The sequence below is a fragment of the Vicugna pacos genome, chromosome 12 (assembly GCF_048564905.1).
Source record: "Vicugna pacos chromosome 12, VicPac4, whole genome shotgun sequence".
Lineage (NCBI taxonomy): Eukaryota > Metazoa > Chordata > Mammalia > Artiodactyla > Camelidae > Vicugna > Vicugna pacos.
In genome coordinates, this window is record NC_132998.1 from 61117358 (window position 1) to 61138627 (window position 21270).

General features: G+C 48.7%; 1 protein-coding gene across 1 annotated transcript in view; it reads right to left on the reverse strand.

Moving 5' to 3' along the window:
• Positions 1-1293: 1293 nt before the first annotated feature.
• The window catches only part of ARFGAP3 (ARF GTPase activating protein 3), a 45492-nt gene continuing 25515 nt past the window's right edge, over positions 1294-21270 (reverse strand). The window contains exons 11-16 of the mRNA XM_015241679.3: positions 20436-20558; positions 15265-15396; positions 10461-10584; positions 9393-9483; positions 2998-3119; positions 1294-1569 (exon numbers count right to left, since the gene is read on the reverse strand). Of these exons, the coding sequence (XP_015097165.2) occupies positions 1552-1569; positions 2998-3119; positions 9393-9483; positions 10461-10584; positions 15265-15396; positions 20436-20558 (610 nt within the window). The 3' untranslated portion in view covers positions 1294-1551. The remainder of the gene's footprint in view (positions 1570-2997; positions 3120-9392; positions 9484-10460; positions 10585-15264; positions 15397-20435; positions 20559-21270) is intronic.

Consider the following 21270-nt stretch of genomic DNA (forward strand, 5'->3'; position numbering starts at 1 on the left):
CACACAGTTGCATTTGGAGGTGGGCCTTTAAGGAGGTAATCAAGGTTAAATCCGGTCATAAGGGTGGGGTCCGAATCCCACAGGACTCATGCCTCGGGCTGTTTCCGAGGAAAGGCCAGGTGAGGACACGGAAGAGAAGGCAGGGGTCTACCAGGTCGGGGAAGAGTCCTTCCCAGAAACCGCCCCCGATGCCGCCTTCATCATGCACTGCTCACCTCTGGAGCTGTGAGAAAGAACACTCTGCTGGTTAAGCTGCCCGGGCGGTGGCGCCTTGTTTGGGCCGCGTCTTGGGCTTGAAAGACGCCACCCTGCACACCCTTTTTTCCAACACGGGCTCCCGCCCTGCCCCTGGACAGCTGCCTGTCAGGCTCCACACACTCAAAACACCTGTGATTGTATCCTAAGCAAATGGACACCCATGTTATACCACAAGCCCGGATTTACCACTCATTATGAAAGCTTTCGTAAAAAAGCAGGCACAATCTGCTGTAACTGTTTATTATATTTAGAAGTCTACAAATCTGAGCTTTTAAGAAAAATTCACAAAATATTCAGTTGAAACCACATTTCTGGTTCATCAAATTTCAAATATATTTTACTGTGCTGAACAATATATTCTAATGCTGTCTAAAACACAGCCAAATTATTTTTCTTTATTCATTTGTACACATTCCGTAATTTTTTGAAAACCAAGATTAAGATAAGAAATATTAAGAAAACTACCCAATTACAATGACTATTTTCTCATAAACTGAAATCCTTTCTGTGGGTGCATCTTCTCACCTTACTCATTTTGACTTCTGTGCACTATATCGATTTACAAACGCACTTAGGGAGTTCTCACCTTACATTTCTCATCAGTTCAAACAGCAAACATCTTGTCAAAAGATTAATTTGCTTGGCAATACAGAAGCTTAGGCTGTTAAAAGCACTCACTGAAAATTATTTTTAGATTTATAGATCATACAAAATAAACAATTTCAAAGGGACAGACGTCTTTAAACATTATTTTGAAATCACCTTAATATGTGGAAGTATATGAAGCAATCTGTCAAATTAGACACCAGTCATTTTTGGTCTTTTGTTTTTATTTTTCGCTCCCTTTTTAATGAAACGTATGTGGTGAATTTTGTTGCGCCAGGCCCTTCTTGCATCAGCTGATTCCGGTAGCCCTTAGCCCACGAGTCTCACAGCACCGAGATCCTCCCACGAAGGCCCGGTCCTTGGAGAGGTGGGAGGAGCCCATGTCTCGAGAGTCCCAGCTGTTGGAACCAAAGATTCCAAGAAAATAAAGCAGGGATGTGCACAGATGTGCCAGGGGGAGGGTATGTGCAGGAAGTAACACGGAACAGAAATACAATAAAGCTTCTACTACATCAAACGTAAGAATTTCTCAAAAGAAATGTTAAAAACCAGTAATGTGTATATACCATGTGAAAAAGTTGCAAAACAATCTGTAAAACTGGCTGGTCTTCACTGCGGTCTGTGATGTGGTCACTGGTTCACTTAAAGAAGAATCTTTTCCAGGAAGCACGTACAGCGAGGTCAGTATTAAGAACCGTAGCGATCCTAAAGAGAGAACCAACACTCAGCATCACTTCCTCATTCTCAGCATCACCAAAACTGTCCGCAATGACACGGAGCACCAATTGCCAGGCCGCGGGGCCAACCGGGGCCGAGGGTGCCAGGAACCGGAAGCATCCAGCCCCCGCGGCCCCGCGCTGTGGGCCGGGCTGAGGGGCACAAGGCCACGCGGTGAGCCCTCCGGGAGGCAGGTGAGGGGAGAGAGGAACACATTTGGAGTCTGAACCCTGAAAATGGTTCAGCCGAGAGATCCTGCAGCAGCAACCTGACCTCTCTGTGCCTGTTTCTTCATCTGTACAAGGGGGAAGTAAAAGGGGGAAAACTATAAAACGGGGACAATCACCTCTAAGATAGGGATGTCACCTCCTTGGAAGGACAGATGTGGCCTCAGCTGAACGAAGGGACATGCAAAGAGCTCGGTGAATTCTAACCAGAGGTTGTGTTACCAACAGTAGGAGCCGCAGGGCTGAGGAATCCTCCACGGTGGGGGCACCCTACACCTCGCCAGCCTGGGAGACCCCCTTAGAGGCACCCAAGTCCATGCTGATTGGGTCCTACCCCTATGGTCGTGTCTTACGTTAATAATCGCACCCTAAAATCACTGGACGTGAGCAAGAAGGTTCACGAAACAAGCCTTCATAGAATCAGAGCCAGCCTTAAAGTGTCATTCACAAGCATGTTCCATCCTCGCCTCATTTAGAAGTCGGAAATACAACCTAAACACCCAACTCAGGCAATGGTTAAATACATTACACGTATTTTCACTCAACAGAATGTGGTTTCTGGGAGGGGAGGGTATAGCTCAAGTGGTATAGAGCATGCTTAGCATGCATGAGGTCCTGGGTTCAATCCCCAGTACCCCCTGTAAAAGAAAGAAAATAAATAAATAAATAATAAATAAATAAAATGACCTTCCCTCCAAAAAATTAAAATGAAAAAAAAAAGAATGTGGCTTCTGAAGAATTTTTAATTACATAGAAGTGCTTGTAACAAAACATCATGAAGAAAGAGAATATAAAACCGAATATACAATGTAATCCTTTAAAAATTTTAAACAGATATGCACAGAAATCTAGAATTAAAATAAACCAAAATACTAACAGAAGTTTTCCCCTGTGAAATGGGATTGTGGGTAATTATTTTCTTCTTAATATCTGTTTCAATATAGGACAAAAATAGATAATGATCATGACATTCCTGTAACAGTTCCTCTACAGTCATAAATTAGAAAATTTAAACAAATATGAAATTATCATTTCTGATTTTCTTGATGTCCTGGGTTACACTGTAGCAAACATATAAATCAATAATATAAAATCTAATTTTCCAGCAACTGAAGAGTGGTCCAAATCTCATTTTCAGAACTATGAACCCACCATCATGCTCTGTTAACGCCATCCCAGCTTCACTGACCTGAATTGAAGTCATGACTCCATTAGCAAAGACGGAGAGCTTCCCAGCAACAGATCTCACTCCCTGCTTGAACTGGGCCATGTCGGGAGCCGTGGGCAGCACGCTCGTGAGGTTGTAGTTTCCTGCACACACAGCACACGCTGGCTCATCACTCTAGCTCAGCAACGGCACAGCCGGCGCCCCCTCCCCTCCTGCTTCCCACAAGCAGCCGCTGCGTTTAAGGGAAAAGGACCCTGCACTGGGTTTCAGCACCAGCCTGGCCACGAACCAGCTGCAAGACCTCATGTGAGAAGATGCAGTACTAGGTCTTCGGACTGTCACAGGTTCAAATGCTGGCACTGCCACTTCCAAGCTGTGTGCCTTTGGAGAGGTTTATTACCCTCTCTGGGCCCCTGTTTCCTCCAGGTGCTTAACACAAGACCTGACAGGTAAGTACTCAGTAAGTGGCAGATGGGCAGACACCTGTGGGTTTTGTGGGCTCAGCGTCCCTTCCCCTCTTTATGTAAAAGCCCTCCTCCTTTCCTCTGGGGAAAATCCCTTCCCTCGACCCCCCAGCCGCGTGTGGACACATGACCCGGAGCTGGCCAATCGGAGCCTTCCTGGGACTGCAGTATACTCAAGAGGGAGGAGCTGTTTGCTTGCTCCCTGGTTAACAGCGGAGATGAGTTATTGGCAGGGATGAGGCACCGCTGTAACTGGCTATGATCAGGGCTGTCCCCCTCCCACTGACTCTCAAGGAGGGAAGGAGGAAGCCTGTCGCGGCAGGAGAGAATGAGGCTCAGCCAGGGAGGTGAGCCAGCGTCAGGTGAGGCTGTTTGGAGGCTGTTTGCTGACTCTGAGCTCACTGCCAGTGCTCCAGGCCCAGGGGCTGACCCCTCGCCTTTACCGAGGCTGGCGTCAGCTGGGTTTCTGTTGCTTAAGTTTTGGTTGTCACAACACAGACATTAGCATGCTGAACCAACACAGGTGGAGTGTGTCACGTATCACACATAAGGGATCCCCAGAGCTGACAACCGGTCTGGCGTGGTGCACTTTTGTCACATAGTTATAATAAAGCTCGGAGACTTTGTGAGTGAATCCAAACCCTGCAGGTCCTCCAGGGAGCCAGCCCAGCTACCCCTTGGCTCCACACATGACCTGTTTACACCTGCCTGTCCCTTACGCAGTAGTAGTTCCTTCCGAGAACAAAATAGAAGGGACACCACCCAGAAAAGACAGTGATTGCCCACAGTGCTGTTCCCATGCCAGCCATGCAGGAGGGGCCACAGGTGTGGGTTCTTGCCTCTTCGCCTCCCCCCTGATTTTTTCAAGTTCTGTAGCCCTTTGCCAATGACGGAGTGGCAGCCCAGCCCAGTGACAGGACTTGGGTCCAAGTCTCAGCATAGCGGTGTTACCAGCCTGCAAAATGGGTCTTGGAGGAAACAAGGAGCTAGTGTGAGATCCTGAGTGCAGAGGGCCAGCATCACAGCTGCTCTAGTATGTGGAGGGGTCCAGAGTGGCCAGGGAGATGTGGACCAGAGGTCAGCAGGGTGACCTCAGCAGAAGCACCTCATTTATGAGTTTCTAGCTTGAGAAATGTTTAAAGAGAGCACAGCTGAGGCAGGACGGTTATGGGACCATGATCCCTCACCAACTACATTCAGTCCCCAGGTGCTCCAAGTGCCCACATCATTCCTCTCCTCCTCGTCTCTCTACAGGATCCCCAAATTCTAAACCTTACAACAAGATGTGTCCCAGTGACAGAGTTCTGGTCAATGGGATGTAAGCAGAAACGCCTTGCAGAGCTGGGGCATGCCCTTTTCCTTCCTTCTTCCCCCTTCCTGCTAGCAGGGATACAGATGTGATGGCTAGAGCCAGAGCAACCACACTGGGCATGAGGTGAGATAGAGAATGGAGGTCATGAGCAACAAGATGAAAGGGGCCTGGCACCTTGGCCCCAGGGAACACAGCTCCCCAGAATCTGTGACCGAGAAACAAATTTGGACCTGATTTAGCCTCTGTGATCATGCAGCTTCATTCCTTCCTTAATCCTCGCTAACAATCTAAGCTCCTGGAGGTGTGATGCGTGGCAACTCCTAGAGGAAGTGACAGGTCCCCAGCAAGGCGGTGCCCTCCCACCCGCCCCTGCAGCTCTGCTGCCCCGGGCTTGATGGCTCCAAACTTGAGAAAACTGACTGAAGATCTCCTGATCTCTGCAAAGCCTCCTCCTCTGGTATCCGGGCGCTGTGTCTCCTCTGAGGCTGCCCAGGGCAGCGGACAGGAAAGGACAGGTGGCAGTAGTTAAAGGCTGTCCAAGTGTGCCCAGGCTACACAATGGGCTCCAGGAAATGACAGCTCAAGCCACTTTTTCAGAAGAGGCTCCTTGAGCCATGAACTAGTCAGGTACCCCGTGACAGTCACAGGGGGTCTGGTGCAGAGAACAACACAAACCTGCTTTTCCAGAGCTCATCGCCCACTGGGGAAGTCACACCCACAACTGGCAGCACTGCCTGAGCAAGAGGCAGTGGGATCAGGAGCCGACGGGCCTGAGCGTCCTGCAGAGGCTTACACACCCACTGGCAGCGGGAGGCTGGGAAGGAGAGGAATTAAGGACGACTCCTAGGTTTCCGGCTCGAGCTACCAGGAAGATGGAGAGTCCCTTCTCCAGACAGGCCCTGGGGAGAGGGAGGGCAGGCCCAGGGCAGGGGAAGCGGAGCCATGCGGTGCTCAGGGTTAATGTGGAGGCCCTGTGTCTGTCTAGAAGGCCAGGTGACACTCTGCCCCATGTGGGTAGGCAGGCCGTCTGCTCGTCACAGGCACTGGGGATTCAGGCCCATAGGGCCACCTCCCACTTGGAGCTTCCACGGCCACCACATAGGGAAGGAAACAAGAACTTGCACACTGGCTTTTAAAGCTCGAGCTGGAAGAGGAACACAGGGCCTGTGCACCTGTCACTGGCCACGTGGCATCAGAGTTGGTGGAAAGTACATCCTCATCTGTGCTGGAAGAGGAGCTGGCGTGGTGGGGACCATGGTTCCAGCACTCAGCCTGATGGAGGGGCCCACTGACCAGTGCCCCAGCTCCGGGAGCCCAGCGGGTGCCCCAGTTCATTCATTACCCATCCATTCACTCCCTCAGCTCCCCCAAGGGCTTCCTCTGCATCAGGCACTGCTGGGCACACAGGGTCCAGAGGCGAGAAGGGACAGGTCCCACCCTTGAAGGGCTCAGGTCCAGTCTGAGGAGACGGTCATCAGACGGCATCACGCCCACTGGGTGGAGCAGAAGGGCGGTGGGAGTGCGCAAAGGGAACCTAACCTGGTAAACAGTAAGAAATGAGCCTGGAAAGGCCAACAGGGGCCACAGTCCAGCAAAGTGGGAGCCGGCGGAAGAGCTGCACTCCAGCCTGGGGGGCAGGATTTGAAACCCAGGACGACTGGGCTGGGCTTTGAAAGATCACCTGGGGAGGTGGGCTCGGTGGGAGCCCAGCCCAGAGGCAGGAGGAGGGCCCGGCCTGAGGGAGGGCCAGAGCGCAGTGAGGACGCTGGCAGAGCCTGGGACAACCCCCAGGTGTTCAGACACTGAGTTTAACAGAACATCATGTACCAACGTCCCTGAAATGGAACAAACCAAAAGAAGGAGGGTTTCCAAGATTACACGAATGACAAGCGTAACACGGAACCAAAGTGCTGCCGTGGCTGCCCTTCTCGGGCTCAGACTGGTGAGACGGCGTTTGTGTGACTGAGCCTGGTTGGAGATGCCACCACACAGCTGTGACGTGTGACAAACACACGCAGCAAATAACCAAACAACACTGCCTGACGGCACACTGAGGTCAGTGCTTTGGGGGCCTCATTCCTGGACTCTGGGCCAGAGCAGTGAGGAAAGGAGAGCGTGGCCAGGTGCCTTGAGGGGCCCTTGAGATCCAGGGATAACAGCAAATGGGCCATGGAGCCCCCACGATGCTGGGGCAGTGAGGGCGGAGCCCGAACAGGGGCATCTACAGCACCCTGGCTTTCCTGGGTGAGCATGGTCTGATCCTAATGACCAGAGTGGTTTTCCGGAAAGAAATACACCGAGAGGGGCAGCTGGGGTTTAAGCTTCTCTGTTCCAACGTTGCTCTCACAAAGCTGCCTCTGCTCTGTCACCTGGCGCCCTCTGAGGCAGTACCCAGTACTCACTGTTTCTCAGTCCCTCCCCGCAAGACCCTGAAAGTGTACGGCCCTTGAGAAAGGCACGGTTGAACTCGCCCCCAGGAAGGATTTCACTTCATCAGGGGGCATTTCTGATTTGGAACCATCCTGCCCCCAACCCCAAAGAAATTATAAAGGTACCCCATGATCTGCCCAGTGGCACTGACACGGCACAGATGGGGAGACATTCTCAGATAAGGGATGCAGGATACTCTCCTACAACCGGCTTTTGCTCTTTGCTGAAAAGGACTCTAAATAAAATGTAAATATTTAATGAGAGTTGGTCAATGCTCTTACATTTAGAGCAGTTACTAAAGGCATCTGATGAGAAATGCAGATGGAGGGTAATCGTGGCCTGAACCATCCAGGCTTGGAATGGAGGTGCTGGGAGCAGCAGAACACAGGCCAGCTGGGGAGGGGCTAAGGGCCCTGGGTGGCCTCACACACCAGAGTGTCCTTATCCAGGACAGGAGCTTGTCTGGGACCCATATAGGGAAAAAAAATTAACGGATCTTTGTTCTCTGAAAGAGGGCAGGAAGGTAAACACAGGCAGCTGCAACCTCCTTTAACTATTGGAAAAGCCACTTGCTTAACCTCTAAAAGGTTTTTTTTTAAACAAACAATAATGTGCCAGAGCGAAACTTCTAACAACTTGAATTACAAACACACACGTGGCAGGGGGTGAACCTGTTACGTTCTCTGGACTGACCTTCCCCCTGTGCCAGGGGACCCTGCGTGCAAGCGGGGTTGAGGTGGGGCTTCAGGGAGCCCTCTGCAGGGGCTGAGCACCCCCTACTGGGCAGGTCACACAAGGAAGTCATCCTGACAGGAGGTCAGGACACTGAGTTTCAGATGAGAACACAAGTCCATGAGCCACATCTGCCCCCGCCCAGCCCAGCGCAGGAAACACCCAGTCAGAAAGCGGCCCCTCCTGCTCGAGGCCTGAGGGCACAGCACGGGATGCTCCTGGCCCAGAGGGCAGCACCCGGCACTGGCCCTGGGCCCCGCCTGTGGCTAGAAAGCTCCCTCTCACTGTGGCACCCAAGGGCCACGTGTGTCTTGCAATGTCCCCCAAACTCCAACACAGACGGCCCCAACCCCTTGGGCTGATCCTGTGACCTGCTCTGTTGACGCTGCTTCTGTCTGGGCTCAGAAAGCAGTTGTTCTTTGTGGCTGCAAGGCCAAGTGGCTGCGCATGTGGGTCACTCTAAGCCCAGGCCCAGCTCCTCCAGGGCTGGAAACAAGGAGAGGGAAGGTGGTCCTGGGCCTTGAAGGCCTTGGAGATCTAACCCCTTGGGCTCTCCTGCTGACAAGTGGGCTCCTGAAATGGCTGCAGAGGACCCTGCTCCTTTAGTGCCAGCTGTGACACAAGAGGGACCTCCTGTCAGGACAGCTTCCTCGTGTGACCCCCTCCCCTCTGGCAGGGGATGCTCAGCCCCTGTGGAGGTCTGCCTGCCCCTTTCCCCCTGTCCTGACTGAGGCTCGAGTGGGGCTGGAACATGGCTGCCCTACGGCTCAGGGACAGAGGCCCAAGCAGAGAGGGGCACGGTTCCAGGCATCCCTGACGGGCCTGTGCGCTGAGGCTCACTCCTGGGGGCCCCCAGGCATCTCCTCATCGGGGTCTGGACCCTGCCCTCCACCTGCCCATTTCCTAAGCCCCACTGTGTCTCCCCAAGAAGGTGGAGGCTGGGGGAGTCACCTGTTCTATCTGCTCTGCCTACCACTGCCATGTGCCAGACCCCTAGGTGGCACTTCACATAAAGCACCGCATTTATGCTCCAGTACAAGCTGGTGAGGTAGGTATCGTTCACCCACTATACAGAGGAAGAGACTGAGGCTAAAAGAGACCTGAAATACTCCAGGCGTCACAGTTAGGGTTGGGCAGTGTCACAGGAGCCCAGAGCTGTCACCTCCAGGGCTGTGACAGCACACCAGTCAGACCAGGTTCACGCCACGCTCGGAAATGCCCAGCTATGACCATGTTTCAGGAGGATGACCTGCCAGGTAACTCCGGGGAGGCTGCTCACATTTCACGACTTAAGTCTCTTCATGAACGAAGACTGAAATAATAACTTCCACTCTGCCTGACTTACAGAGGTGATGAGCCATCAAATAATGGCTGCTAGTAATCTTGGGAAAGTAAGAAGTCCTATCCAGAGACAACGTATCCATGCCACAGGCGCGCCAGAGACCGACACTGTGAGCCCCCGCCGCTGCCCCCATTACCTGCGGTCTGCTTCCTCTGCTCGTCGAACAGATCCGCTGAACTGATGGACGAACTTGCCGAAAGCCTCTCCAGCCGAGCCCTTGTTTCATACTAGCGGGGACCAGGGAAAGGAAACATTAGGCTCCCAAAACCATGAGCAATTTTGCAAAGAATCACTGAGGAGCCACGATGGCCAGGCTGGGGGCTGGCATGACACTTGGGTTGTGAGCAGACAGATCAACAGGAATGCCAGGGCCAAGGACGGCCAGGGGAGGGGGACCCCAGGGCGCAGGCGAGAGTGACATCTCTGTCACCGTGCTCCTCTCACCCAGATGCCAGGAGGCCACTCCATGAAGCAAGCTCTCAACAGACATTATGCTATTTTGTAACTGAACTTGAATGTTGTCAACTTTAAAACAAGGCACATTTTAGGGGGTGGAGAATAGGCAAGTGGCAACTCTGAAGACCCTCAAAGTGCTGGTGGAGGTTCTACAGCCACAAAACAAAATCAGTTCACCTCAGATTCTCTATACTGTGCCAGAAGCCTGGTGATGACACGTATCTCTAGGAGTTCTGCATGAGCACGCTAGTGCTTCTGCATTAGGAAGAAAACTTAAAGCTCTCCATCTCCATTTGAGTCTTACTGCTTAGCCGGACTCCACTAAGATACGCTCATTAACATTTCTGAGAAAAGAGGCAACAACTGAAAAGAAATAGATACACCTTCAAGAAACATATCTATATACTTCATTTAACTACGGTTACAAAACTACTAGGAAAATTTCAGCTGTATCAAAAATTGCCTGAAATTTATTCAAAAGATACTGAATGGATTCAAAACACTGAGAAAGGAATAAGAGAACATGAGACATAGTCCCCACCTTCCAATCACTCCTCTAGCTGGAGCAGCAAAGTGGGGTGAATAGTCAGTAGGACATGGGTGTGAGGCTTGGCTCCATACTTGGGGCCAGGGGTCCCCTGCAGCCTGAGTCCGTCTCACTCAGCGTCCGGCACCTCCTCCCTACCTCCCTCGGCCCTGCTTGCTTCCTGCCCCTTGGGGCCCCCACAGAAACTCTCTGGACACTTACATCAGCTTGGGCTTGTCTTCCAAAGTACATATCTGAGGAAATGGCTTTGACATTGCCAAACTTCTTCTGGGCCTCATCTGTATTTTCAACTGGCTCATAGTCTGGCTTGCGGCGAGCAGTAGATCTACAGTTAGAAACAGCCGAGACAGAAATGACATCAGTAAGACAGTGGGACAGGAGTTTCCTCCCATCACCCCCCCCCGTAGAGAACACTGGTTTTGACAGTCACCCACAGAGGAGAATGCCCTTGTGGGAGTCCAGGAGTCCAGCAGAGAGGTTCCAGCACTGTAGGAACAAAAAATCCAAGACTGGATGCATTAATCAGGCTAAGAGGATAGTTTCACTCCTCCTCCAGGGCAGCACAGTTCAGTGCCAAGAGAGATCCACCTGGCCTGCAATTTCTCCCATGGGTGAGCAGGTGCCCGGTTTCCCCAGCTGTGCGGGACACTGCCAAGGATGCCCACTTCTTTCTCACCCCACCCAGAATACTGAGGTGATCTGCACAGCTTAGGGGCTGGGAGACGCTGGAAGCACAGCAGCCAGAGCTCGGAACTCATTAAAGGCACGCGGATTCTACTAACCACTTCCTGGACTCCATTGGGTACACTTTGCCTGTGGAGCCCCCAGCTGGCCCACGGGTGCCCTCCAATGCTCTGCATGCCTCACACATGCACAGCCCCCATAGCCGGCTCCCTGCACATGCCCCCACAGATGGTGAGTGCAAGCCTTTGCAGACAGCTAGTGAGCACATGCAGAAAGCCAACCTGACTCTGTGGAGTTGGCATAAAGCACACAAACTTGAGCATTTCAGGGCACCATCCTAGGGAAAGCAAGCAGGAGGCTCTCAGCACCTGGCTCTGCTTTGTGGGATTGAGGGAAGACATACCATCTTAAGAATTCACCCCCCCCCAAAATACTAAGAAGTGTGGAGTGAGTGCATCCATAGAAAATGTCTGAGACAGCCTCAGCATCTCTGGCAGGGCTCACTATCGAAAGTATTTCTCAAAGCCAGGCAGTAAAGACTGGAGGAGGGGACTGCCCCTTAAAATGCAAAGACAGCAACACAAGACTCCAAGGAACATGAAAAATCAAGGAAACATGATACCACAAAGGGAAGCAATAATTTTCCACTAACTGACCCCAAAGAATTGCCTGACAAAAAATACAGAATTATTGTTTTAAGGAAGCTCATCAACCTACAAGAACACAGATGCACAACTCAGTGAAATCAGGAACAGAATACACAGACAAAATGAGAAGTTCAACATAGAGACAGAAAAAAAAATAAATAAAAGAACCAAACAGAAACTCCAGAGCTAAAGAATACAATGAAGAAATGAAAAGATGCACCAGAACACATCAACAACAGACTTAATCAAGCAGAAGAAAGAATCTGTGAACTTGCAGACAAGTCATTTGAAATTATCTGGTAAGAGGAGAAAAAAAAAAAGAAAAGAAAAAGAGTAAAGCAGCCTATGTGAAAGAAAGAAAACAATTACGCATTATGGGAGTCCCAGAAGAAGAAGAGAGGAAGAAAGGGGCAGAAAGCTTATTTAAAGAAACAGTAGCTGAAAACTTCCTAAATCTGGAGAGAGACATGGACATCCAGGTACAGGAAACTCACAGGTCCCCAGACAGTCTCAACCTAAAGAAGTCTTCACCAAGACACATATAACGAAACTGTCAAAAGTCAAAGGCAAAGAGAATTTTGATAGCAGCAAGAAAAAGAAGTGCATTCCATACAATGGAACCCCTGTAAGGCTACAAGCAGATTTCTCGGCAGAAACCTTGCAGGCCAGAAGATAGTGGGATGATATATTCAAAGTGCTGGAAACACGAAAACAAAAACAACAGCCAGCCACCAGCCTTGTCTGACAGGAAATGCCACAAGGACTTCTTCAAGCTGAAATTAAAGGATGCTAATTAGTAACACGAAAGCACACGAAAGTATGAAACTCATTGGTAAAGGTTAAGTATGTAATCAAACTCAGAATGCTCTAATTCTGTAACAGAGGTGTTAAATCGCTTAAATCTAGTATAAAGGTTAGAAGACAAAAGTGGTAAGAATAACTACAGCTACAATGATCTGTTAGTGGACACACGACATAAACATGTAAATTATGACATCAGAAACATCAAATTCAGGGGAGAAGAGTTAAAGAGTAGAGTTTTCAATGCAACCTAAGTTAAGCTGTCGTCAGCTTAAAGCACACTGCTGTAACTGTAAGGTGTTTCATGTAAGCCTCATGGTAACCACAAGGCAAGAACCTATAGTGGATCCACTGTGGAAAGTCATCAAATCACGAAGGAAGACAGCAAGAGAGGAAGAAAGGATCAGAAGGACTACAGAACAGCCAGACAACAGTGACTGAGAGAGCAGCAGTACATCCTTACCCATCAGCAATTACTTTAAATATAAATAGATTAAATTCTCCAATCAAGACACAGTATCTGAACAGATTAAAAAAATGAACAAGATACAACTATATGCTGCCGGTAAGAGACTCACCTCAGCTTTAGGGACACAGGCTAAGAGTGAAGAGATGGAAAAAGATATTCCACATAAATGGAAACCAAACATGTGTGTATTAGGCAAAACAGACTTTAAGTCACAAACTGTGACAAAGACAAAAGTCATTACAGAATGATTAGGGGGTCAATTTATCAAAAGGATACAACAATTGTAAACATTTATGCACCCAACACAGGAGCACCCAAATATTAAGCAAATACGAACAGATCCAAAGGGAGAAAATGTGCTGCAGCAATAACAGGGGACTTCAATGCCCGACTTTCAACAGTGGGCAGATCAGCCAGAGAGAAAGTCAATACGGAAAACTGGACTTGAACCAAATGGATCAGCAGACACATTCAGTGCATTCCATCCAACAGCAGCAGAGCACATTCTCAATGCACAGAGAACATTCTCCAGGATAAATCAGACGCTAGGTCACAAACAAATCTGAAGCATGTTAGGTCTTAGCAAATGTAAGAAGGCTGAAATCACAGCAAGCGTCTTTTCCAACCACAATGGTGTGGTAGTAGGAACCGACAGCAGGAGGAAAAGCGGCAGGTTCACAGGCGTGACATTCGGCAGCGCACTCCCCCGCAGCTGAAGGGCCAAAGCGGAAATCGAAAGGGAAACCAAAGGACATCTTAAAACAAATGAAAATGGAAGCACTTAAGAGATACAGCAAAAGCAGATCTAAGAGGGAACTTTACGGCCAACAGGCACATGAAAAGGGGCTCAACATCACTAATCATCAGATAAATGCAAATCAAAAGCCCAATGAGATATTACCTTACACCCATTAAAATGGCTATTATCAAAAAACCCACAAAAAACAAGAGATAAGTGTTGGTGAGGACTGGAGAAAAGAGAACCTTTGTACACCACTGGTGGGAATGGAAATTAGTACAGCAGTATAGAAAACAGTACGGAGGTTTGCCAAAAAATTAAAAATAGAGCTACCATATGATCCAGTAATCCCACTTCTGGGTATATATCCGAAGGAAACAAAATCAGTATCTTGAAGAAATCTCTGCACTCCCATGTTCATGGCCGCATTATTCACAGCAGCCACAATATGGAAACAACCTAGGTGCCTATCGGTGGTGAATGGATAAAGAAAATTTGATAGATATACATTCATACATACATATACAATGGAATAATATTCTGGTACAAGAAAGGAGGAAACCCTGCCACCTGCGACAGCATGGACGAGACTGGAGGGCACTGCACTACAGGAAGCCAGACAGAGGAAGACAAACATTGTATGTCCTCACTTTTAAGTGGAATCTAAAAATTTTTTAAAAGTTGAACTCAGAGAAACAGAGAGTACAATGGTGGTTCCAAGGGGCTGGGGGGTAGAGGAAATGGGCAGACGTTGGTTAAAGGGAACAAACGTTCGTTTATCAGATGAATGAGTTCTGGAGATCTAAGGTACAGCCTGGTGACCACAGTCAATGATCCTGTAGTGCACACTCGAGCTGTGGGAAGAGAGTAGATCTTAAGGGTTCTCAGCACAAAAATACAAAAGCCAACAAACAAAAATAGCCAAAATAGATTAAACTGATTTGAGGTAAGGCAAATGCATTTCTCATTTATAATGTACGCACATGCCATTTTACTTTTTAAAAAGCAACAGCAGGAGTCTTGTAAAAGGATTTCAGGCCAAAGGCCTGAAATTTTTAATTAAAAAAGTGAATAAATATCCAAACCACACAACATTTGAAGGAATTTTCCCATTTAAAATAGGCCTGTTACTACTTCACTCTGCAGGTCCACGGACCAATTAGTAAATGGTGAACACGCTGTGATGCGTGTAAGACACTGCTGCACAGGAGGCAGGACACAAAATGGGGAGGCTGACGGAGTATTCCAGTTACCCAGGACAATCCCAGGTTACACCTGTTGTCCCAACGTATGGGCAGTGTCCCCCTGCACTCTCAGAGGGTGGGACAATGCTTTACACCGTCCTCCATCATAATCACCAAACACTGGAGACGGTTCTCTGACAGGTAGATGGATAAACAGACTCCAAGTTACAGAGGAATGAGCGCAGCGAGCTGAGGAGTCTCGCGTGCACTCAGAGGAGCCAGAGGAGCCTGCCCCATGAGGCCAGGCACCGCGCGATCCAACTACACAACATCCTGGGAAAGGCAAACAGTGAGGTCAGAAAACAGACCAGGGCGCGAACAATACTCTTGGAGGAGTAGAACATGGTCACTCACTGGTCTTGGAGAACCCCCTAGGGACGCACAGACTCCCCATCCACAGCCCCACGGCCTTGGCTCCTACCTGTCTGCACAGCCTGTGGTTTTCAGAACCATGTCTGTCTCTCTGATGGCCTCTTTCTTCCAATAGGAATCTGAACTGTCATCCCAGCTAGAGAAAGAACTGCTCCTCAACTCCACTGGCTCATCGAAGTACCTGTGAGAGAGAGCGTGACAGTGACTCTGCAGGACCTTACTGATGTCCACCCACGTCCGGGATGCGAGTACTGCACTTCCCCGCCCCCCTGAAGTTGGGGGCAGACATATCATCTGGCCGACGTAACGGGAGCAGACACAAGGCAAGTCACTTCCAAGTCCTTTCAAGTGCCCAGTCCTCCCTCCCTTGCCTCCTGGAAGAGGTCGTGTTTCCCAGGTGCTGCAGCCTCGGGCAGGTGAAACTGCCATCCATCTGGACAGTCAAGGTGCCACCAGAAGGACAGGTAATCTGGACAATCGCCTGCACCCTCAGCTGACTTTGGTGAACAGGATATAAGCCATCGCTGTGTTAAGCCTTTAAGATGGTGGGGGGACACTTATCACTGCAGCATAACCTAGCCTATCCCAACAGCACATGAGATCTTCGAGCGTCACCCATTTACAGGTTAGTCAGTCACAAATAATGCTGTGGGGCCTGGAGAACTGTCCCCATCTGAGGAGCTTCTTGTTGGCAGTCCTGCCACGTTAGCCACAGTGTAAGGCACCGCTCCTAACAGTAGCTACCACTTAGTGTAAGTGGTGCTTATCAGCCTCCTCCTGGACTCCGACACAGAGCTCCAGTTGCTGGTCACTGGACCACCCTGCAGATGCTCATTCAGCCTAGAGCTTAAGGTGAACTTGGTCAAAGCATCTCAGGGGAGAAACTGGCCTTCTGGGAGGTTTACACTTTCATTAGCTGAGCACCACTGAGCAGGACATTGCTCAGAGAGCAGAACTCAGTGGCAGCTTTTGGTCTTGTGAGGCAGGAGGAAAAAAACCTTTGACCAAGAGCAGCAGGGTTTGCCTGGAACGGGACAGAGACTGACGGGCGAGGCAGATGTGCCAGAGCCCTAATAGCAAGTGCCATCTCAGAATTCATGTCAACTTAGGATGGAGAAGGCCCGGCCAGACATGCACTCCTTATGAAGATGGTTCAAGAGGTTCAGAAGAGAGAGGCAGATTCCAGATTCCAATGCTTAAGTCTTAGGAAAGGAAAAATGATGGAGGAGAAGGTGGAGGCTTTCAAAAGTGTCACTGGGCTTTCTGCAGAGATTAAGAACAGAAGCACACAGGAAACAAGGTGAGCACCGAGCTCCGAGGTCACAAGGAGGTCACATTCAAAGATGGAAGGCCTGGGCTGTTGGGGGGCTCGTGATCAAAGGTGGACACAGGAAGGCAGCAGGAAGCTGTAAGAATAGGCCAGGGACCCAGATGAGCTAAGACTGGGGGATTGGGAATAAGAATAAATACACTTTTTTTTTCTCGCAGGAAAACAAAGGGGGGTGGATAAACTTGTTGGAAGCAGATGGCATGACTCTATATGGATAATAGAAAAAAAGCAGAATTTCCAAATGTGGTTTCTGCCTTCTCTGGTGAGGAGGTCATTAGGAACAAATCTTGTTACACTAGCCTTCTCTCCCCAAGAAGGGAAACATGCAGCGTTCAAAGTACATCTGGATTCCAGCTAGAAAACGACCAGGCTCTCCGGGGGCTGACCGGTGGATGAGCCCTGAGCCACAGGCTCTGCTTGGAGGAAAAGAGATGAACAAGCCCTGTGCAGAGAAGAGACCAGGACAACAAAGAGGCTTGGGGTCACATCTGAGAATGAAGTTTTGAAGGATATGGCGCACATATTGGCCTGCAAAGCTACCTTCAAATATTTGAGGGACATATTTGTAAGGGCCCAAGTGGAAGAACCAAGACCAGTTCTATGAGGAATTTTAAAACTACTTAATAAGCACCCATGAGGGCTCAGGGACTCCTCCGCTGGGTGAGGACGTGGGGCAAGGAGACAAACCCAGTCCCTGCTCACGTTGGGATGGCTGATCTCAGCTCAGAAACCCAGGGAGACGCGTAAGCATAAGACAGCGCTTTCCCTGGAGCTGCCCGTGGACTGAACGGCTGCCTCGGGGAGGAGGAGTGCGAGGGGGCTGCGTGGTCCCCCGGAGGGCTCTGGTGGGGGCAAGCACTGGACAGGGGTGAATCGAACTTCCTGGCTCTTCACAACTTGGAGGTACTGGGACTCAGGGTTTTTCCAATTTACTATCACTCTAAGGAAATATTCTTCATTCATATAAGCCAAAGGGTTTATCCCGGAATGTAGGGGCAACAGAATTTTTTTTTTTTTTAATGATTGGGCAATTCAAAAATCAGGAGAGAGAAAGCCATTCTGTTAGGGTCCTGCTGATTAGCAGGAGCCCGTTACACAGGGTTCTCTGGGCTGCAGCGGGGTGGGGAGGGCGCGGGGAGGGCGTGGGTGCTCTTCCCACCATTCACCCAGAGAGGCTCTCTGCTCTCACACTGTGCAGGAAGGACACAGCAACTCACTGCGGAGCAGGCAGATGCCCAGCCAGGCCTCCAGACGCCCACGGGAAGGATGCAGTGAGGGTGGGGTGAGGATGGCTGTGGGGCACCTGCCTTTGCTCAGAAACACAACAGCTGACCCGGCTCTCTACATCTGCATTGACTTTTTTATGTTGCGATTTCTGGATCCTAGTCCTTAATGCTTTTCACTTTTATTTTCGCCCTCCCACTCTGTCTTCATCCAACCCTGAAGACATTCCTTGCAATCTCTTGCTAAGAGCACCCTGATATCACATGTCTGATTCACAGCTACAGACAACTGTGTATTCCACTGAAGGCCACACCAGCTTTATAAGGCTGAACAAATTGTTCTAGTTTCATTATTTGGTACTACATATATAATTGCATTGTTTACATCCTGGAAATAATGGGACTCAATAACAACAACAAGAAACCCCAAAGATACGGTTGACCTTATTTTTAACAGAAACAGCACTCTTTCATAATTCATAATATTCAATTTCTAATGGGCTAATGAATAATTTGGAAGCAGTGAGAGCTCTTCATGGTATATGCCTGCTTCCCGAGAGTCCACATTCATTTTACTGCATTTGTCGAAGTGAGTATTGTTCTGCAAACAGGAGGACCATCAGAGGCGTCTGCGTCCCTATCAGACAACCCGCAGGTGAGGATAAACGACGCACCAGGATCTCTGGCAGGAACCCAGTGCGTGTGGTCAATGTAAAAACTGCCACCTACAATCTGGCTTCAAACCATAAATAATTGTTTCATAGCAACGAAGGCCTTGAGGGCGAACTCCTCCGACTAAACTTTAGGGGCGGGAGTCTCCCGACAGGCAGGTGAAGTCCCCCAGGAGCCTGTCAGGGGCCTGGGGTGAGCGAGACGCACGGTCCGTCCTCACTTGCAGCGGCCTCTCCTTCCAGCTGAGGGGTCACAAAGCAGTAGCGATGGGACTTCAAACTTCCTCCCTCTATTCTCCTAAGCTCTCAGCTGCAGGAGTTGTGATGAATGAGCACCAAAATCATCAAAAAGGTTCTGTGGAGAAGCCAAGCAGGCGAGGGCAGACCCTGCACCACCAGGCGTTTCCTCCACCCAGACTCATCCCTTCACCGCAGGCGCACCTCTCAGGTGACCTGACACGCATGCAGCCTTCAAATCAAGTTAGACATCTAATTTTATCCTGAAGAAAATGAATTTAAATATTTTAAAAGGCATGATTTGGGAGTCACCTCTAAGGGACCTGAAACCTGCGGCGTTACACAGGTTACTGATGAGAGGGGAGCGTACAGCCATCTCTGCCCCTGAGAGCACTGACAGGGAGCGCCTCTAAACCACTGACCTTTTTCGGTAAAATATTTGGATTGAAATAATGTGAAGCTAGGCTAGGAGAATGGTTTAAGGATAATTCTCTGTATTACAACTCCTTACCTTCGAACTTTGATAGGAGAATATATAATTTCATGATTAGAATCTAATTAAATAGTTCACATGTATTTGTATCTGCTTTGTATATGAAAATGCTTCAAGCCTGTATAATTATCAGGTAACAGTGAGGCCCTTTGGGATGTGAGTGATGGTGTCTCCTTGTAAGGACCGCCCGTTTACTGACAGGCACACATTCAATTTTCTTAAACTGCAAATTTGCAGGTGGCCTTCAATGTGGTTAACTTAAGTATCTAACAATAGTAATGAAACATTTAGACTGAGACTGAGTCACATGTCTCTTGAGCTGAGTTTCGATATAATAACAGCTGAACATGACATGAATCATAGTCAAGCACTATTCCGAATGCTCTGTATGATTTAACTCACACAGCCCTGTGAGGTTGATACTGCTGGTGTCCCTGACTTACAGAGGAGGAAGCTGCCGCACAGAGAGGCTAAACAGCTGGGCCAAGGTCACACAGTCATTAAGTGGCACAGCCAGGCTTCAAATCCAGGCCACTCTCACGTGCCCTCCTCAGCTGGTGCCCACCCCTGAGATCCCAGGCTTACTGGGAGCCCATTTAGCAGGCCTCTCCCTGTGCTGGTCAGGTTGTTGGAGGAACCACACGGACTGAGTCGATTCAAGTTTAAACTTGTTCTCCAGCCCCTGCTGGCGGCTTGAACCTGAACTACGGCCCCTCCACGGTCAGCTTCACACTGGAGTTAGATAACTTTTCCCTGCTGGACAGTGAGCGCTGAGGGACAGGGACTCGGCTTATCCTGGACCCCCTCCCTCAAAGAGCAACAACGTTTTCCATTCATACATTCGCACACAAAAACAGCATTTATTTAATATTCTATTCAGCCAGTTGGAGACTCCAGAAGCTGATATTCTGAAACAAAAGAATATGCTGAAGGCGAAGTCGTGAAATATTCTAACTAAACAGCATATGCCTTTGGAATTTTGTGTATTTCTTCCACTTCACATTTTAGATAAACACAACTTCTCTGCCTCTAATTTTAACTCTTGGTTGCTGATTTTATTATCAAACATTTTACTATCAGCAAACATCATTCACCAAAGAATGCTTCCCCAATTTTTTCCCAAAGGGCATCCTTGACTCCAGCCAAAGCTTTAAAAACAATGAAGTAAACTGATTTGTATTTGTTCCAAACATAAATAAACTAGTAAGTCCATACCCATCACTGCTTTCAAAACAACACTTCAGGAATGTTTTTTTAACAGATTACCTTGAGCTGGAAGTAAAATAGGAGTCATCACTGTCATCACTATACTTTTTTCTCGGTTTTGCTGTGATTGGCGTCTCCTGTTCAATGGTCTGCATGTCGGAAGTCACTGAATGTGAAATACCACTTGAGAAAGTAGAGAATAAAATGGAACAAAATACGTTAGTTCACGAAGACACTTGTGTTCACCAAAGAATGAACGTTTTAATCTATACTCTCCATAAAAATATACTTATTAGTGTGGTTGAAAACATGAGCAATAAGGAAAAAATTTTTCTCTGGTATAATCATTGAAAAATACTGGACCTTAGTGAGGACTGTAACTGATTATACAAAATACAGTCATATTTATCAGTTATGTTTGTGGCATCCACTTAATGATAAGTCAGAATTATTTCCTTTTATCTAAGAATCAGATTTAGAATTTTTCACGTTATAGTGAACACAGTCATCCCTCAGTATCCAAGGGGGGTTGGTTCCAGGATCCCCAGCAGACACAAAAATCCGCTGCACTACTTTGTTCTTTAAATCATCTCTAGATTACCAATAATACCTAACACAATGTAAATGCTACGTACATAATTGTAAACACGATGAAAATACTAATGTAAACAGTCGCCCTTAGTGCTGTATGCGCAGCAAATTCAAGTTTTGCTTTTTGGAACCTTCTGGAATCCCCCCCACCCAATAGTTTTGATCCATAGTTGGTTGAATGGAGAACCCATGGATTCACAGCAGAGAACAACTGAAGAAACGGAATAATGAGAAGATACTTCTGAACTTGGAATTAACAAGGAAAAATCCGTTCATGATTAGCAAACTGGTTTAAATTCTGAAG